At 38.4% G+C, this 13,450-nt stretch overlaps 2 protein-coding genes across 3 annotated transcripts; both read right to left on the bottom strand.

The window, feature by feature from the left end:
- Positions 1-294: 294 nt before the first annotated feature.
- pimreg (PICALM interacting mitotic regulator) lies at positions 295-5,442 on the bottom strand. Of its 2 annotated transcripts, XM_079649296.1 has the most exons (6): positions 5,331-5,442; positions 3,982-4,304; positions 3,391-3,695; positions 3,214-3,309; positions 2,586-2,624; positions 1,228-1,353 (listed from the first exon to the last, which is right to left on the bottom strand). In XM_079649296.1, the coding sequence occupies exons 2-5, from the start codon at positions 4,288-4,290 to the stop codon at positions 2,594-2,596; spliced, it is 741 nt and encodes a 246-aa protein (XP_079505422.1). In that variant the 5' UTR covers positions 4,291-4,304; positions 5,331-5,442; the 3' UTR covers positions 1,228-1,353; positions 2,586-2,593. The 2 variants fall into 2 exon arrangements, with proteins under 2 accessions (XP_079505421.1, XP_079505422.1); XM_079649295.1 differs by lacking the exon at positions 2,586-2,624 and having other exon boundaries at positions 295-1,353.
- A 2,005-nt stretch (positions 5,443-7,447) lies between these two features.
- tmigd1 (transmembrane and immunoglobulin domain containing 1) lies at positions 7,448-11,652 on the bottom strand. Its single transcript, XM_079649055.1, has 6 exons — positions 11,445-11,652; positions 10,316-10,386; positions 9,951-10,235; positions 8,607-8,894; positions 8,403-8,506; positions 7,448-8,324 (listed from the first exon to the last, which is right to left on the bottom strand). Exons 2-6 carry the CDS (start codon positions 10,377-10,379, stop codon positions 8,313-8,315), a joined length of 753 nt encoding a protein of 250 aa, XP_079505181.1. The 5' UTR covers positions 10,380-10,386; positions 11,445-11,652; the 3' UTR covers positions 7,448-8,312.
- Positions 11,653-13,450: the final 1,798 nt, after the last annotated feature.

The following is a 13,450-nucleotide window of genomic DNA, read 5'->3' as shown; positions in this document are numbered from 1 at the left end:
GGAACATTTAGCTAACTGAATTTAGAATACAATTAAAAACCAGTTTATACCATCCCACCCAATTTCAAAAATATACATTGGATTCATATTTGTATGATTGTGTAAAATATTACAATGGCATAACAAATAGTATCCTAGTGTCATGCTGCAATGCACTTAAAATAACATACAATCCTATCAAATTGTGAGTTTGATTCGAAAAGGATGTTTAATCAAAACCTTTGACATAAACACTGATTATGACTGACAAGAACAACACTCGCACCACACGTTCATTGAAGACAATTAGGGTGCTATAGTTTACAGGCTTTATTGTGTGTTATTTTATTCACATTTTGGCACGTCATCTCCTTTTCCTCACTCCAGAGAAGGGTACCGATATACAGAAATTGGCAGAGGAAAAAAAGTTTCTTCCTTTGAAATGTTATTTTGAAAGTCACAACACTAATAAGCTGCTGGATATGGCTTTATAACATAATTATCGCTGACATCAAGTAATGAGTCATTACACCTTCCCCCATTACATTATCAAATGATTTATGTGTACAGTATAGATGCAAGAAACATCCACGGGCCAAGTGCCTTCCTCTGCCTCAGGGAAAGATATGGAAAAGAAAAAAAATCCACTCAAATATAAAAAGGTTTCCTTTCATAGAAAATACACTTTACAATTTATCATAATCAAACATCATTTAAAAAAGGAATAATACATGTTAGTAACATTATTGCATACATATAAAGTAAAGGAAGGTGCATCTCCCCGTCGTCTCTGAATTTAGTGTTAATCCTGCAGTTATCATTTTGGTCTTGTGCAGTGTTTAATTTAAAGTATATTTTAGAAAGTGGAAAAACGTTTCTATGCAGAAAGTGAGAATCCAAAACAAAAATATTAGTATCATACAAATGTAACTAAAGACATTTGGTTGTAGCAGCTAAACAGGTACATACACAACAATATAAAAATCCCTTTGGTAGCTACGATGAGGGTTTTTCACCCAGGCTAACCTAAGATATGTAAACATACAAGAATGACTTGAATGCTGCAAACTACACACATCACAGATATAAAAAAGCTCCCGTGTAACAGTCTCCCAGTATAGTGACAACACTAAAAGTAAATCTAACAGTGATACATCGATAAGGACAAATGTCTAGAAAAGGGTCCGTGTATCACATACAGACATGCATGTTGTTCAGTTGGGTTTGCAGATAGTGTTCACAGCTGTGTGAGCCCAACCTCCTACTGTGGTAGAGAGGTTAGAGGCTCGACGTGTGAGGTTTGAGCGACTGAGTTTACCGCTGGGGTCCAACCTTCTCATCACCGCTCCTCCAGAACATTCCTTTGTGCTGGTCCTGCAGAGAGAAAGAGAGGACACAAATAACTACAGAGCATAAACACTGGAGAGGTGAGTGATGAAAGTGTCCACAGACTTTAGGCCGCTGCACTAATCCAATACGTTATGGAAAATATAACTTAATAATCATTGCACTTTAAATGCTCCTTACAAAACGTTTTCTAAATGTATTTGACCCTTTTTAGTTACTCTGAATGTAAAAAGACGCTGCACGAGGTCAGAAACCAGAGACTGTGAAGTCCACCGCAGACGTACAACTTTTGGACAAAATGTCCTCTCCATTAAAGGCAGTTCATTGTGGAATAGCCTCCCAACTGAGATACGGGATTGTCCCACTCTCAATAGTTTTAAAAGGTCAACTTAAAGAATGGTTGAGAAACAAACAGACGTGCACTCACCGCTAAATGCACTTTAACACAGGGGTATTTCCTCTTGCACTTTATTTAGCACTTTTATCTTATCTTGCACTTTACATACCATAGCTGCTACATTGTACTGCCATGTGGTTAATGCTTGTATGCTGCTCATGCTCTTCCTGCATATCATGTATTTATTTTTGCTATTTATATAAATGTCATGTTCTTAATTATATGTTGTATGTGACGGGAGTACGGATGGAAATGAGCTCAAAGCTAAAAATCTGGCTCATTTACATTTGTAAGCATTATTTTGTTTTAAAGTGTTCATCAATGTGGACTGTCCCGGTTCAAATAAACGATTCAATGGAATGGAAAAGGACTATGAGCTTCTTTTTTTATGAAATGGGGCTATATTATTATTCTATTTCAAAAGGAGAAAATGAAACCGGTATTTATATAGTGCACATAGGAATTATATTTTCTAAAGCAGCAATTGAAAGGTAATATTTATGTTTAGGTTAAGTCCATTGACTTGATGGTCCCTTGGTCCCTTGACAAAGATGTCAGAGCTGAGCTGATAAGGCAACAGAGTACGAGTGGATATGTAAAGGAGGAAGGAAGAAGGAAGTTTGAGTCTGACAGAGAAGAAGAGACTTGGTCAATGCCAGTTATAAATAAGTCATACAAGATCAACTTTTGATTGCAACAGGTCAGAGGCTTTCAAAATGTCACACATACGAGTAATCCATGCATCGAAATAGACACCATGCTGTCTCTGCCATGCGCTTTTATCAAAGTAAATAAAAATCGGAGCACGTTTCCGCAGCTCAGCTGGTTTTTAGTAGCATAGTATTCTGGCATTTGGATTTACCTTCTTCCCTACTCCACCACTAAGGAGTAGTCGAACTGCCTGTTGTAAGAGGAAAACAAACTTGCATTTAAACTTCAAAAGGAGCCTTTTATACAGTGAGGAGAGCTGTTGGATGCACCGTTTTACATTTTGAATGTCAACACAGGAAGTGATGTAACTGCACTCCAAGTTCTCTCAAGCACATTTTTGTCATTTACTGTGGCTCCAATACACACACCCATACTCTCCCCCTGCTGTCGCCCCTAACTCCCCCCTCATCCAAAATACCAAGGACACAGCAGCCCCAGTTTCAAATATGACCGGGAAGAATGTGAGTCGGGGGAGGGAAGGAAGGGGGAACAACAATCTGTGCTGAAACTCTTAGGGAGGGAGAAGAGGGCGATTGTGCGCCTCTGTGCAGAACATGTACAGCATGAGTAACAGAAAGTGGACTGATTTGGTCCTCAAACACACACTCCCATGCTTTCACCTACACATACAAAGATTTCATTGTAATCAACTATGTATTACTGACTACAAGAAGCATTCTATAAGACACTTGGAAATAACTTTACATACAAAAAAAAAAAAAGATATTAGAACTCAACAATCCCAGTGTTTAATATATAACAAAATAAAGACGGTTTACCCTTTGTCTCTGCCAATGATGTTTTCAAAGGCCTTGGACAGATGTTTAAGCCTCCTGATCCCACTGGACACTGAATTCAGATCTTCATCAAACTTTCTGTTACAGCAGAGAAGCAAACATTCAGAAATGAAACGAGCAAACAAAAGCTGAAGCACTTGATCAGAATAACAGACTTACATTCTCTTGTTTTCTGTGTTGGGGGAGGCAAAGGGACTCCGTAGTGCAGCCATGCGGACCAGCTGCCTCCGGCCTCCACCTGTTCTCACCCCTCGGACGGCAGCCTCGGGGGTCCTTCTTCCTCTGGAGCCGGGGGTACGCCTGGGAGTGGCTGCTGCTCGGGGCGTCCGTCTCGGGGTTGCAGCTCTGCCAAGCGTATGTCTTGGGGTGCGAGGGTTTGATGCGCCAGCTTCCTCTGCATCACATGTACCCGGAGTGGCAACTAAACACTCCTCACGTGCACACTCTCTGCTCCTCTGCAGCTTCTGGGTAAGAGAGGAAAAGGAGAGGAGAGAGACGATGAGGGAGGAACTCATTGTCACAACATTTTCCTGATTAGAATTCAGTTACATCAGGGCTGCAAGATATAAGGGTGATATGCAATACATTTGAGTTGTTGCATTTCTTGATGATGATATTATAAACAGATAAATGATAAAAGAGAATAGTTACATAATATAAAATGCATTTCATACTGATACTCTCGTCTCAAATATCAGCAAAAATTGACACAGTGATGAAGATGAATAAAAACCACACCAGTCCATCTACCTGATATACTCCAGTGACGGAGTTGCGAGCACTGCGAGTAAGTTTGTGGACCTTGTTGGGCTTTGGCTGCTCCTTCTGGGCCTCCCAAGTTGGATTCTCTGGGAGAGAGTTGGTCTGGACGGAGCGAAGGGGGAGACGCTTACGCAAAGACATTCGCAAAGAGTTTAGTGAAGAGGAAGAGCGAAGCTTGCGGAAACGGTCGGGGGCTTCTTGGGGGCTCTGAGCGTCATCAGACTCATCGAGGACTGTGTGCGCCCGCCACACTCCCACCACAGCTTTACCCAATCCATCCATTATTGAAGATGACATTTTAACTGAATAACCTGCAAAAGGGGAGTAGAGTGATAATATCATAAAAACATATTGTAAATAGCAGATTTAAGAACAAAGTGCTTTACACAGCAGTTAGAGACATTACAATGCAACTACTCTAGATCTGAGGCGAATGTCCGTTGCAGCAGGTTAGCAGTTTGCATCATCTTTGATTATAATGTATCAATATTAAATACGAATTACTCTTGTTTCAGCTACAAATGTGTCAGAATCAGGATTTTCCGCTTTTGCCCTTAGATGTTATTATATGTTTTGTGTATGTAATTAAAAAGAGTGAGTTATGGACTGATTGGTAAACTAAAGAAGCCTTTTGAAAACCTTACAGTTAGATCTTAGAAAATGTGATGAGGATTTTTTTTTAAATAAAAAAATTAACTAAACATGACGTTTGAAAGATTATAAATTGTAGCTGTACTATTTTGTATTATAGAAGACACACGTACAGGTATGAAGACAGAGATAAACAGGTCTAACTCTTCACAGCATTCATCTAACGTTCAGAAGTGCAAGATAGGGACTGCACAATTATCTGTAACTAACCAAAAATGTGAAACATGTGGATGAACAAAGACCGAGAAATGACCCGTGACAACCTCTACAATCCAGTTAATCGTGTTAGTGAAAGTTTCGTGGCTTTTGTCTTTTCCGTTTAAAAAAAAGAAGCTTTGCAGAGCCTCGTTGCCCCGTTTCACTTTTAACTTAGCGATGTGGTTCAAACCAAAACACAACCAGAGGAGCAAATAACACTGATATAGCACGTATGCTTCAAATAGGATAATTAATAACGTTACAAATTCGCATTCTTAATAATGACACGTCTTCAAGTAGTAGCAGCATATGTGAAAGGCTAGTGGTTTTCATTCACAAACAACAAAAAGGGTGTTTGCGAAAGCACCGTTAGCTGCTGAAACATATTTAGCTAACTGAAATAAAACCTCAGTTTACACTTTATCAAATATATGCTAAATACCTCACGTTAAAACACTTTAAAACCGTGAACTTTGTTGCTAGCTCACCTGAAAGCAGCAGTTTTGAGAATATTCCGCTTCAGCTGCCTGTTGTTTCTTTCTTCCACTGTTTGAATTTGGCGGTGGACCGCAGACCTCACCGAATATACGTCACCACGCCCTGCACGCAAAGCACCCTGTATGACGTAATACGTTACGTCTCAACGTGCTCTGCTTGAAAGATTAAAAAAGCTTCGTTTTCTTCCTCTAATTGATTAGTTTAGTTATTCAATAATAATAATAATCATTATAATGATATTAGTTGAATTTACATCCAACTTTTTTCCGACTCTTATTGAGAGTTTTAAATGTCTTACCTCATTAACAATGAATCTAAACACATATCAATGTAATGCAGTTCAATATAACAGCACCTTTATGTCGTGCTATCAACATTTTAGTGAATTATATAATGATTAGTGGGATTGCAATATAGATTAACAGTTACAGTATACATTCCCATATCAGATACACGATCTGTCCTGGTCAGGGACGTGCACAGACATTTGGAGGGGCTATTGCTCTAAACTTGAAAAAGGGCCTCCCCCGATAAAAAACACAAGACCTTTTGAAAATTGTAACTTGTTTTTAATGTAAAAGAAACCAAACGATTATTACATCAACTAAATTGAACAGTAATTCACATCTCATAACAGAATAAGCTAAGGCAACTACTTGCATTCGGTAACTTGATTTTAAAAATGAAAACCAGGGACATTTTTTGTTTTGCGGTCCATATCTCATTAAAATATCTAATGTTAGTAACTATTAAAGACAAAATGGGGACAATTCTGTTCTAATGTAGTTTGACCATTGTAACTGCTGAGCAGACATACTGATAAAATAGGGCTTCTAACTAATTACCATAAATAAACTCACTAATTAATTAAACCAGTTCAATACACATTATTCGGATTCTTATCATTCGTTATGAGCGCAGTAACGGTAAGGTATCTAATTACTTATTTATTTATCATTCCATAACTTAGTAACAGAGATGGTCAAATTGGCAGAAATCCTACAATGAAGCGTGACATTGAACTGTTCACCCATCAAGAAAAGAGAGCGAGCGGCCCGGTTGAGGGAGTTTACAGATGAAAAGACACAGAAAGACAGAAGCACAATAACAACAAGTAGGCTATGTTTAGGTGTTTTTTTGTAAATAACCGACGGTATCAAGAGGAAGTAAAGTCCCCGGGCCTGGTTTGTCCCTTATACCCTAACTGCCATGAGACAACTCAAAATCATTTTTGTGAGGAGCTCCAAAAAGCCGTTTAGGACAGAGTGAATATACAGAGATGCTGTATGAGAAACCAATGTTATTTTGGAACATTGAACAATGTAAATCTATTCTAGTAGACCTCAACAATGGAATTATGATCAGTAGAAATGGCCATATCATGGGACCTATAAACACAAATCTCATTAAATTGGAAAGCAAAGGTTTGAACTAAAGTGACCAGCAGATGTCACTACATACCTGCATGTCAAACATTCAAACCACCAGAGCTAGAGGCCTTTGTCAGCCTGTTGTTTTAGTCTGTAGAACTTTAATGAACGCATTAACCAGCCTGAGTTTATACTTTTGTTTCCACTTCTAACATACATTTCTGGTAATTCTATATGCGATGGACCTGCATTCTTCGAAAACAGTTTAAGACAATTAGCAAATAAACATTTTCTTTTTGGCATGTAATTTGCACATATGAGACCTATTTCCAAAAGGTTGAACACATCTACCTCACATTATTAATAATTACTGACTTGTGGATACAATCAGGCTTACTGAAGAGCCTGACAGTATTCTTTACTGAAAAATCAACCTGCAGGCAAAACCAAGCAAAAAGATAAATCCATATCTTGCTTTTCTTCATTCTGTATATTTGATAACCACATTTTATTGTGCACTGTGCAGCTCGTCAAACAGTGAGGCTGCAATATTTGATGTGAACCTTTTAAGTGTTTCTTTATTGGTAACAGCTAAAGATCTAGACCTTGAACCCCATGACATGGAAGTCCTTTGATCTCATTATAAGTAAATGTATAACATGATTTTAACAAGCTTTGATTGTTTTGTTGAGTTAGGAGTTCAAGTTTAGTGCAAATATCGAAACTAGAGACCAAGGTGGTGAGGAAACAAAAGCACTTTTATTTCAAAGATAATAACAAGAAACAGGCAATTGTACATCACTTTGAAAAGTAACACGATTAAGGACGATCTCAAGGTCATAATGCAAACGACATAATCAACAGATTATACAGTCAACAGCATCCTACATATCTTCCAATTTCGAAGGACGTTTTTGGAAATTGCTTGATATCATATTGCTGAAGATTGGTTCGGATTGCGAAGAACCAATCAGCGTAGCTTAGCACAGAGATTGGAAGTAGCGATCGGCTTATCCCAAAGGTAAAAAAATAAATGTAGCATCCCTAAAGCTCTCTATTTTATCTTAACCTTTTAATCCGTTATAACATGTACATTATGTACATTTCATTTTGGCTTTATGGGAGGGATACCTTTAGACAGAACCAGGCTAGGATTAGTAGTTTGCATTTTATTTCAGTCTTGGTGTGAAGCTAAGTTAACAGACAGATTGCAGAATGCTGAGCAATATCCCCAATTGTTGAAAAACTCCTTACGTTTTTTTCTAATATGATAATATTTTTAAGTTAGTGATTGCAGTCTTGCACACACACACACACACACACACACACACACACACACACACACACACACACACACACACACACACACACACACACACACACACACACACACACACACACACACACACACACACACACACACACACACACACACACACACACACACACACACACACACACACACACACACACACACACACACACACACACACACACACACACACACACACACACACACACACACACGCACGCTGAGTCATGATGTCTCTTTGTTTTCTTTCATTTGATGAAGTACCCAAGTATGGTTGTTTTGGGCACAGCCTATTTGCAGCACTGTCAAAAGAGAAAAGAAAGACGAGATGTTTAGTGTGTTACTGCATGTAAGTGTGTTTTCTGTGTTACGTGTGTTACCTTTCTAACTCTGTTCCATCGTGAAGCAATGCCAAGAAGCACAGTAAAGAAGACCACCACCAGCCCTGCTATGAATGGCATCAGTGGGATAGTCAGGGTCTTGTCTGCAGTTTGGGATGAAAACAATGATCAACCCACATTTTCTTGCATCTTATTAATGATTCATCCCTTCAAGTGCTGATTACACTGACTGTGTGAACTGACCTGTTAATGTGACGATGAAGGTTTTGTTGTGACTTCCATAGATGGGAGACTCAGCTGTGCACTGATACGTGCCTTCATGCAAGCTTTTTTCCACTCTGTCGGCGGATATTGTGCTTGTGAAGCCGTCATTGGTCACAGAAAAGCCACCAGCTAATAGATCCACGGCACTTCCATTTAGTGACCAAGACACAGAAGAGACTGGAGGATTGGCCCAGATGTCACACTGCAGGACTAGCATTGACTCCTCTTCTACTGAAACCTCCTCAGACCCAGAGAGCTGAGGGCGATCTGAAGGGGGAAACGTTTCAGTTGTATGTTAGGAGCCAGCAGTTTCAGCAACGTCACGGCATTTATTGATGGCAGACTTTGGTTCAGACTGAAATATCATAACAACTTTTGGATGGATTGCCACTAGTCGTTGAACAGACATTCATGGTTTTCAATAACAAAATATAGTCTCATAATTATTTCTTAAAAGTCCCCCATTATACTTTTTTTCATCAATATATTATAGGTCTCAGATATATACAAAACATGTCTCTGAAGTGTTTGGCTCGACATACCAAACAGATCATTGCAGCATCCCATAATCCCCTCTGTTTCAGTCCTGTTTCAAAAGTGCTGATTCTCTGTCTGTTACTTTAGATGAAAATAAGGAGCCCCTCCCCACGCCCCTCTGAGAGATATTTGGTTAAAAATAACACAATGGTGCTCTAGGAGGAGATTCTGGTGATAAGGTGGGGGGGGGGGGGGGGGGGTTACCTTGGTTGGTGCTTGGCTAGTGGTTACACAAGCCAAAAACACGTTATGACATCATAAAGGGGCCAAAATCTGATCAGATCATTTTCAGACAGGTTTTTATATAAATGGATCAGGACAAGAAGAGAGCGAATCTTTTTTCGTGAAACTTTCAGAGTCTCTTTAGGGGACACTTAAAAAACATGAAAAAGTGGATTTTGCATAGTAGGTGACCTTTAACTGAGATGGCAAACATAACAAGCATTATAGGCCTACAAATGTAAGATTAAGCATGATGTTAGCATTCAAACCACTACTGCTCCTCAGCAAATCCTCAAAGGCTGTTGGCTCTAGAGCAAAATTATCCTCTGGAAATTTTAAATAGTTTTCTCGTCAGTCCAAAGTTGAATAGAAAAGTTCAGTGTGGACCAAAGTGTTGGACCAACAGACTGGCATTGGCATCCCAAGCATGATTTAAGATAGTTTAACATAAATGTAATATTCCTTTTTCTCCTAATACATCCCCAAAACTCTTACAATTCCAAAAAATTTTATTATCATTTTTAAGTTAAACATAATTTGAAGTGGTTATTTGAAGTGACTCACATGTGACGTTCAGGGTGACTGAAGCCGTAGCTGTGGCATTTTCTCTACGGCGACAGGTGAAAGTGGCCCCGTTGTCTTCATAGAGCACGGGTGTAACACACACACTGCTGCGGCCCACTTCATTTTCTTCTGTCAGGCGGACAGCCAAGCCATTCCTCAGCCACTGCAACTTTTCGTCAGCCTCATGGCCGCCGTCGGGCTGACAGACCAGGGACACAGTCTTCTCCAGCTCGGTCTGTATAACACCCTCACTGTCGACTGCTGGGACCGTCTGGATTGTGACACCTTAGGAAATACAAGGGGGAGAAGGTTCGAATTTGTCTGAAAAGAGGACAAATTGTTTAATTGTTGGTGACCAGACTTACCTGATGTCTGGGTTGCACAGTACAGTAGCAAATGGAAAAGAAGGGCTCTGAACATCAACTCCATTTTGGCTCTTCATGGGATAAAGATAAAGGTGAGGAAACGACACAGTTTATTAGAATAATATAAAACTTTTCAAACATTCAAAACTCTCATTTAATTTAGGTCATATACATAAGCATTTTCTTAAGAGACAAAAATATAAAGTGGCTCCAAATGTGTAGCAGTGAGTCTCTGAAATACATTATTCAAATGTGTATAACGTTTATATATTGCTTTGTGTTTCCTTTGTTATTGCTTTCTTTGCAACAAATAAATAAACCTCGCAGAATATTCTCAATAGTTTTTCTCTACCTCATTAGGTTACCAACATCTGTGACACAAACAAACAACTTAATAGATTAATGATTTGTGTTTTCTCCCTCGGTATAACTTTCCAATTTCCCTCCACTCTCTCAGTCGATCTATGTTTGTTTGCAGGGTAAACCTTTTCTCCGGTGTACTTCTAATAGGCCTAAAACAATCACATTTTTAAACAGGCTTCGAGAATAATGATCCAGGGATTAAAATGTTGTGCATGAATGATTCAAGATGATGATGGATTGGTTTTAGGAGCACAAAATAAAATGCTGTGTTTTCCTAAACATACAAAATGTGATCAGATAGATTTTTCTCATTGAGTTGAAATACATTAAATACACACTTAGAGTTTGGTAATCACCTCATAAAGTGTATAGGACAGATCATGTTCAGAATGTCTGAACTATTGTGATATGTAATCTTTTAGCAATAAACCGAATGAAGCCGTAATATTGTGTTGCATTAAGTAAACCAATGTTAGTGTTACGCTCTGTTCTCTCTCATGTTGCTTTTACAAGATTGTGAAGACTACATTTAGAAAGTCCTGCCTGTTAGATCTGCTGTGAAACTATCCCTTTGTATTAAAGTATCCTATAAATGCCTTTCTTAAAAGAGACAGTGTGTTCTTGCTGACATTAATTACTTAAAGTTAAAAGCAATGTAATGTCAGTTAGATTAAAAAACACAAAGAAAGAGAAAATAACCTATACCAGCAACACATTACCAAATGCTCTTTTATTAAAATGTACGAGACGTACGGTACCCCCTTACCTGAAAGTGGTTATTTCTTCTTTTTTCTTGTCTTTGTATTCTTTAAAATGTTCCCTGTGTGTGATAGGAGAACGCGGAGGAGTATTGGGATCTCCAGTAGCTCTGAAATGCTTCACATGCACATCAGGACCTTTTTATAGCTTCCTTCACTCTTTTCTCATCATTCTTCTTTCCTGTTCCTGCCAGCAACCTTTCAGTCCTCCCACCTGATTTTTACATTTTTATTGTTGCATAGTTAAAATGTGCAAACACAAGGGCACGTTTTTTATTGGCTTTAGTCATTACAATAGTACTAAACCTTCTAGGGTGTGTATCTACTGTAACAAATAAAATAATTTTACGGGTTTTTTCATATTTGCTTTCAACAGTTGAAGGTTTTTAAAGCACAATTATTTATTTATTAAGTAGATAAAGCGAGTCACAGTCTGCTAATTTTCAAATTCAGATGATCTGTATTTCCTGATGCAAGAAGAGAATTACATTCAGGCTATTTTTGATGTATCTGAAATAAAAGACATGCAACGTTTAAAGGGATGTATTAATTGTAATGTAAGCTTTGATTGACAGTAGAGGCCAACATCGTTGTCATAAACTGATAACAAAGCTGCAATATACCCGTGTTTTTACATTGCCCTTTAAACAGCATGCCAGTTCTCCTCTGACAAATTATCTACTTAGATAATGTGATACATACCCATTGTGTAACACTAAATGCACTCAAAACGGTACATAATTACAATGTTCAGGTACTCTTCAAAATACTTTCCACTGCACTTAGCTGTAGTTCTTTTGCATATTAGGAGTTTACAAAACGATCTTTTGAAACATGATAGGTTTAACTACCCAACAGCAAGTTGAACCAACACATTTCTTTCGTAAAAGTAGAAGTACCTTGACCATAGTACCTATATGATCTTGACCTTAACATATTACACTGATAAAATAGGTCCTCTGTGTTCTTCGGTATTTCGTTTGTATGCTCGGTGCCAGTGTGCAAAGATGCAACATGGATGCATTTTTGTTTTCAGGTAAGGATACATTTATTTGGGTTAGGGGATGACATCGCTTATCACTTTGTCGGGGTCAGGATTCAAACCTGTGTACCTGGCAGCAGACATCGCAGATTGGCAACCAGCTCTAACCACTGACCTATATGGCTGCTGAGGGTTTATCACATTAATATGTCCAAAACATTTATAATTGTTATGAAACTAAAATAAACTAAACTATAGCTAGAAAACAGAGTTAAAACACACCAAAAGGGATTGAACTAGCTTGAAAACATACTAAATATCACTTGCTACTGCATCACTACATTATCTGACATGTGCAGTATTATCAGGCCATATTACCAGGACTATTGTATACTTGTATTTACTTTATTCAGGTGTGTGCATGTTTCCAACAGCCCTCCCTCACTTCCCCACTAGAGAGAGGCCTTAACCAGGTACTTTTTTTAGTCACTTCTTGCAAGGTTGCTCCTTATTGACTGTTACACTACATTTGAGTTTGATTAAGTAGATTTGAATGACCCACTGCAAGTCTTTCGACAACCACTTTGAAACTGCATAGCAAATACTGGCACTTAGATATCGTTATTTCCTCTGTCTTACCCCTGATAAATTTTTTTAAGCTTCTTAAAACGGTAGGCATGTGTCTAACCCACTTTTTTCAGTCACACGGCTTTTTGGCATCGAAAAATCCCTTATGTGATTTTGACAGAGTTAAAAAGGGCTAGTTATAGGCCTACATTTCTTTGCTCATGTATTGGTTAAAGGGAATTTAAAACATTAACCTTTGGACTTTTTATAATTGGAACATGATATATAGTCTATGACAGCGCAACAATTCTTATGTGGATTAAAGGTTAACAGCAATTGCCACATTGATAGTTATGGAAGAATGAGCGCTTTACGTATAGTTGCGCCATAAGTTGCACCTACTTTATAGAAGATAGACCCGTGCAGGGATCTCTCCTTTCTCACCACACACTTTCTCACCTGTGC

Source organism: Notothenia rossii, assembly GCF_949606895.1.
Source record: "Notothenia rossii genome assembly, chromosome: 9".
Classification (NCBI taxonomy): domain Eukaryota; kingdom Metazoa; phylum Chordata; class Actinopteri; order Perciformes; family Nototheniidae; genus Notothenia; species Notothenia rossii.
The sequence above is the reverse complement of the archived record's forward strand: the minus strand, read 5'-3'. Positions and strand labels throughout refer to the sequence as shown.

Bases quoted from the DNA above. Each gene is read 5' to 3' on its own strand.
- pimreg (XM_079649295.1), bottom strand. From the start codon at position 4,290: ATGTCATCTTCAATAATGGATGGATTGGGTAAAGCTGTGGTGGGAGTG. The intron at 3,696-3,981 runs GTAGATGGACTG...TCTCTTACCCAG, and splicing joins CCGTCACTGGAGTATATCAG to AAGCTGCAGAGGAGCAGAGA. The intron at 3,310-3,390 runs GTAAGTCTGTTA...CTGCTGTAACAG, and splicing joins AACACAGAAAACAAGAGAAT to AAAGTTTGATGAAGATCTGA.
- tmigd1 (XM_079649055.1), bottom strand. From the start codon at position 10,379: ATGGAGTTGATGTTCAGAGCCCTTCTTTTCCATTTGCTACTGTACTGT. The intron at 10,236-10,315 runs GTAAGTCTGGTC...GTATTTCCTAAG, and splicing joins CTGTGCAACCCAGACATCAG to GTGTCACAATCCAGACGGTC. The intron at 8,507-8,606 runs GTCAGTTCACAC...CCCAAACTGCAG, and splicing joins CTTCATCGTCACATTAACAG to ACAAGACCCTGACTATCCCA.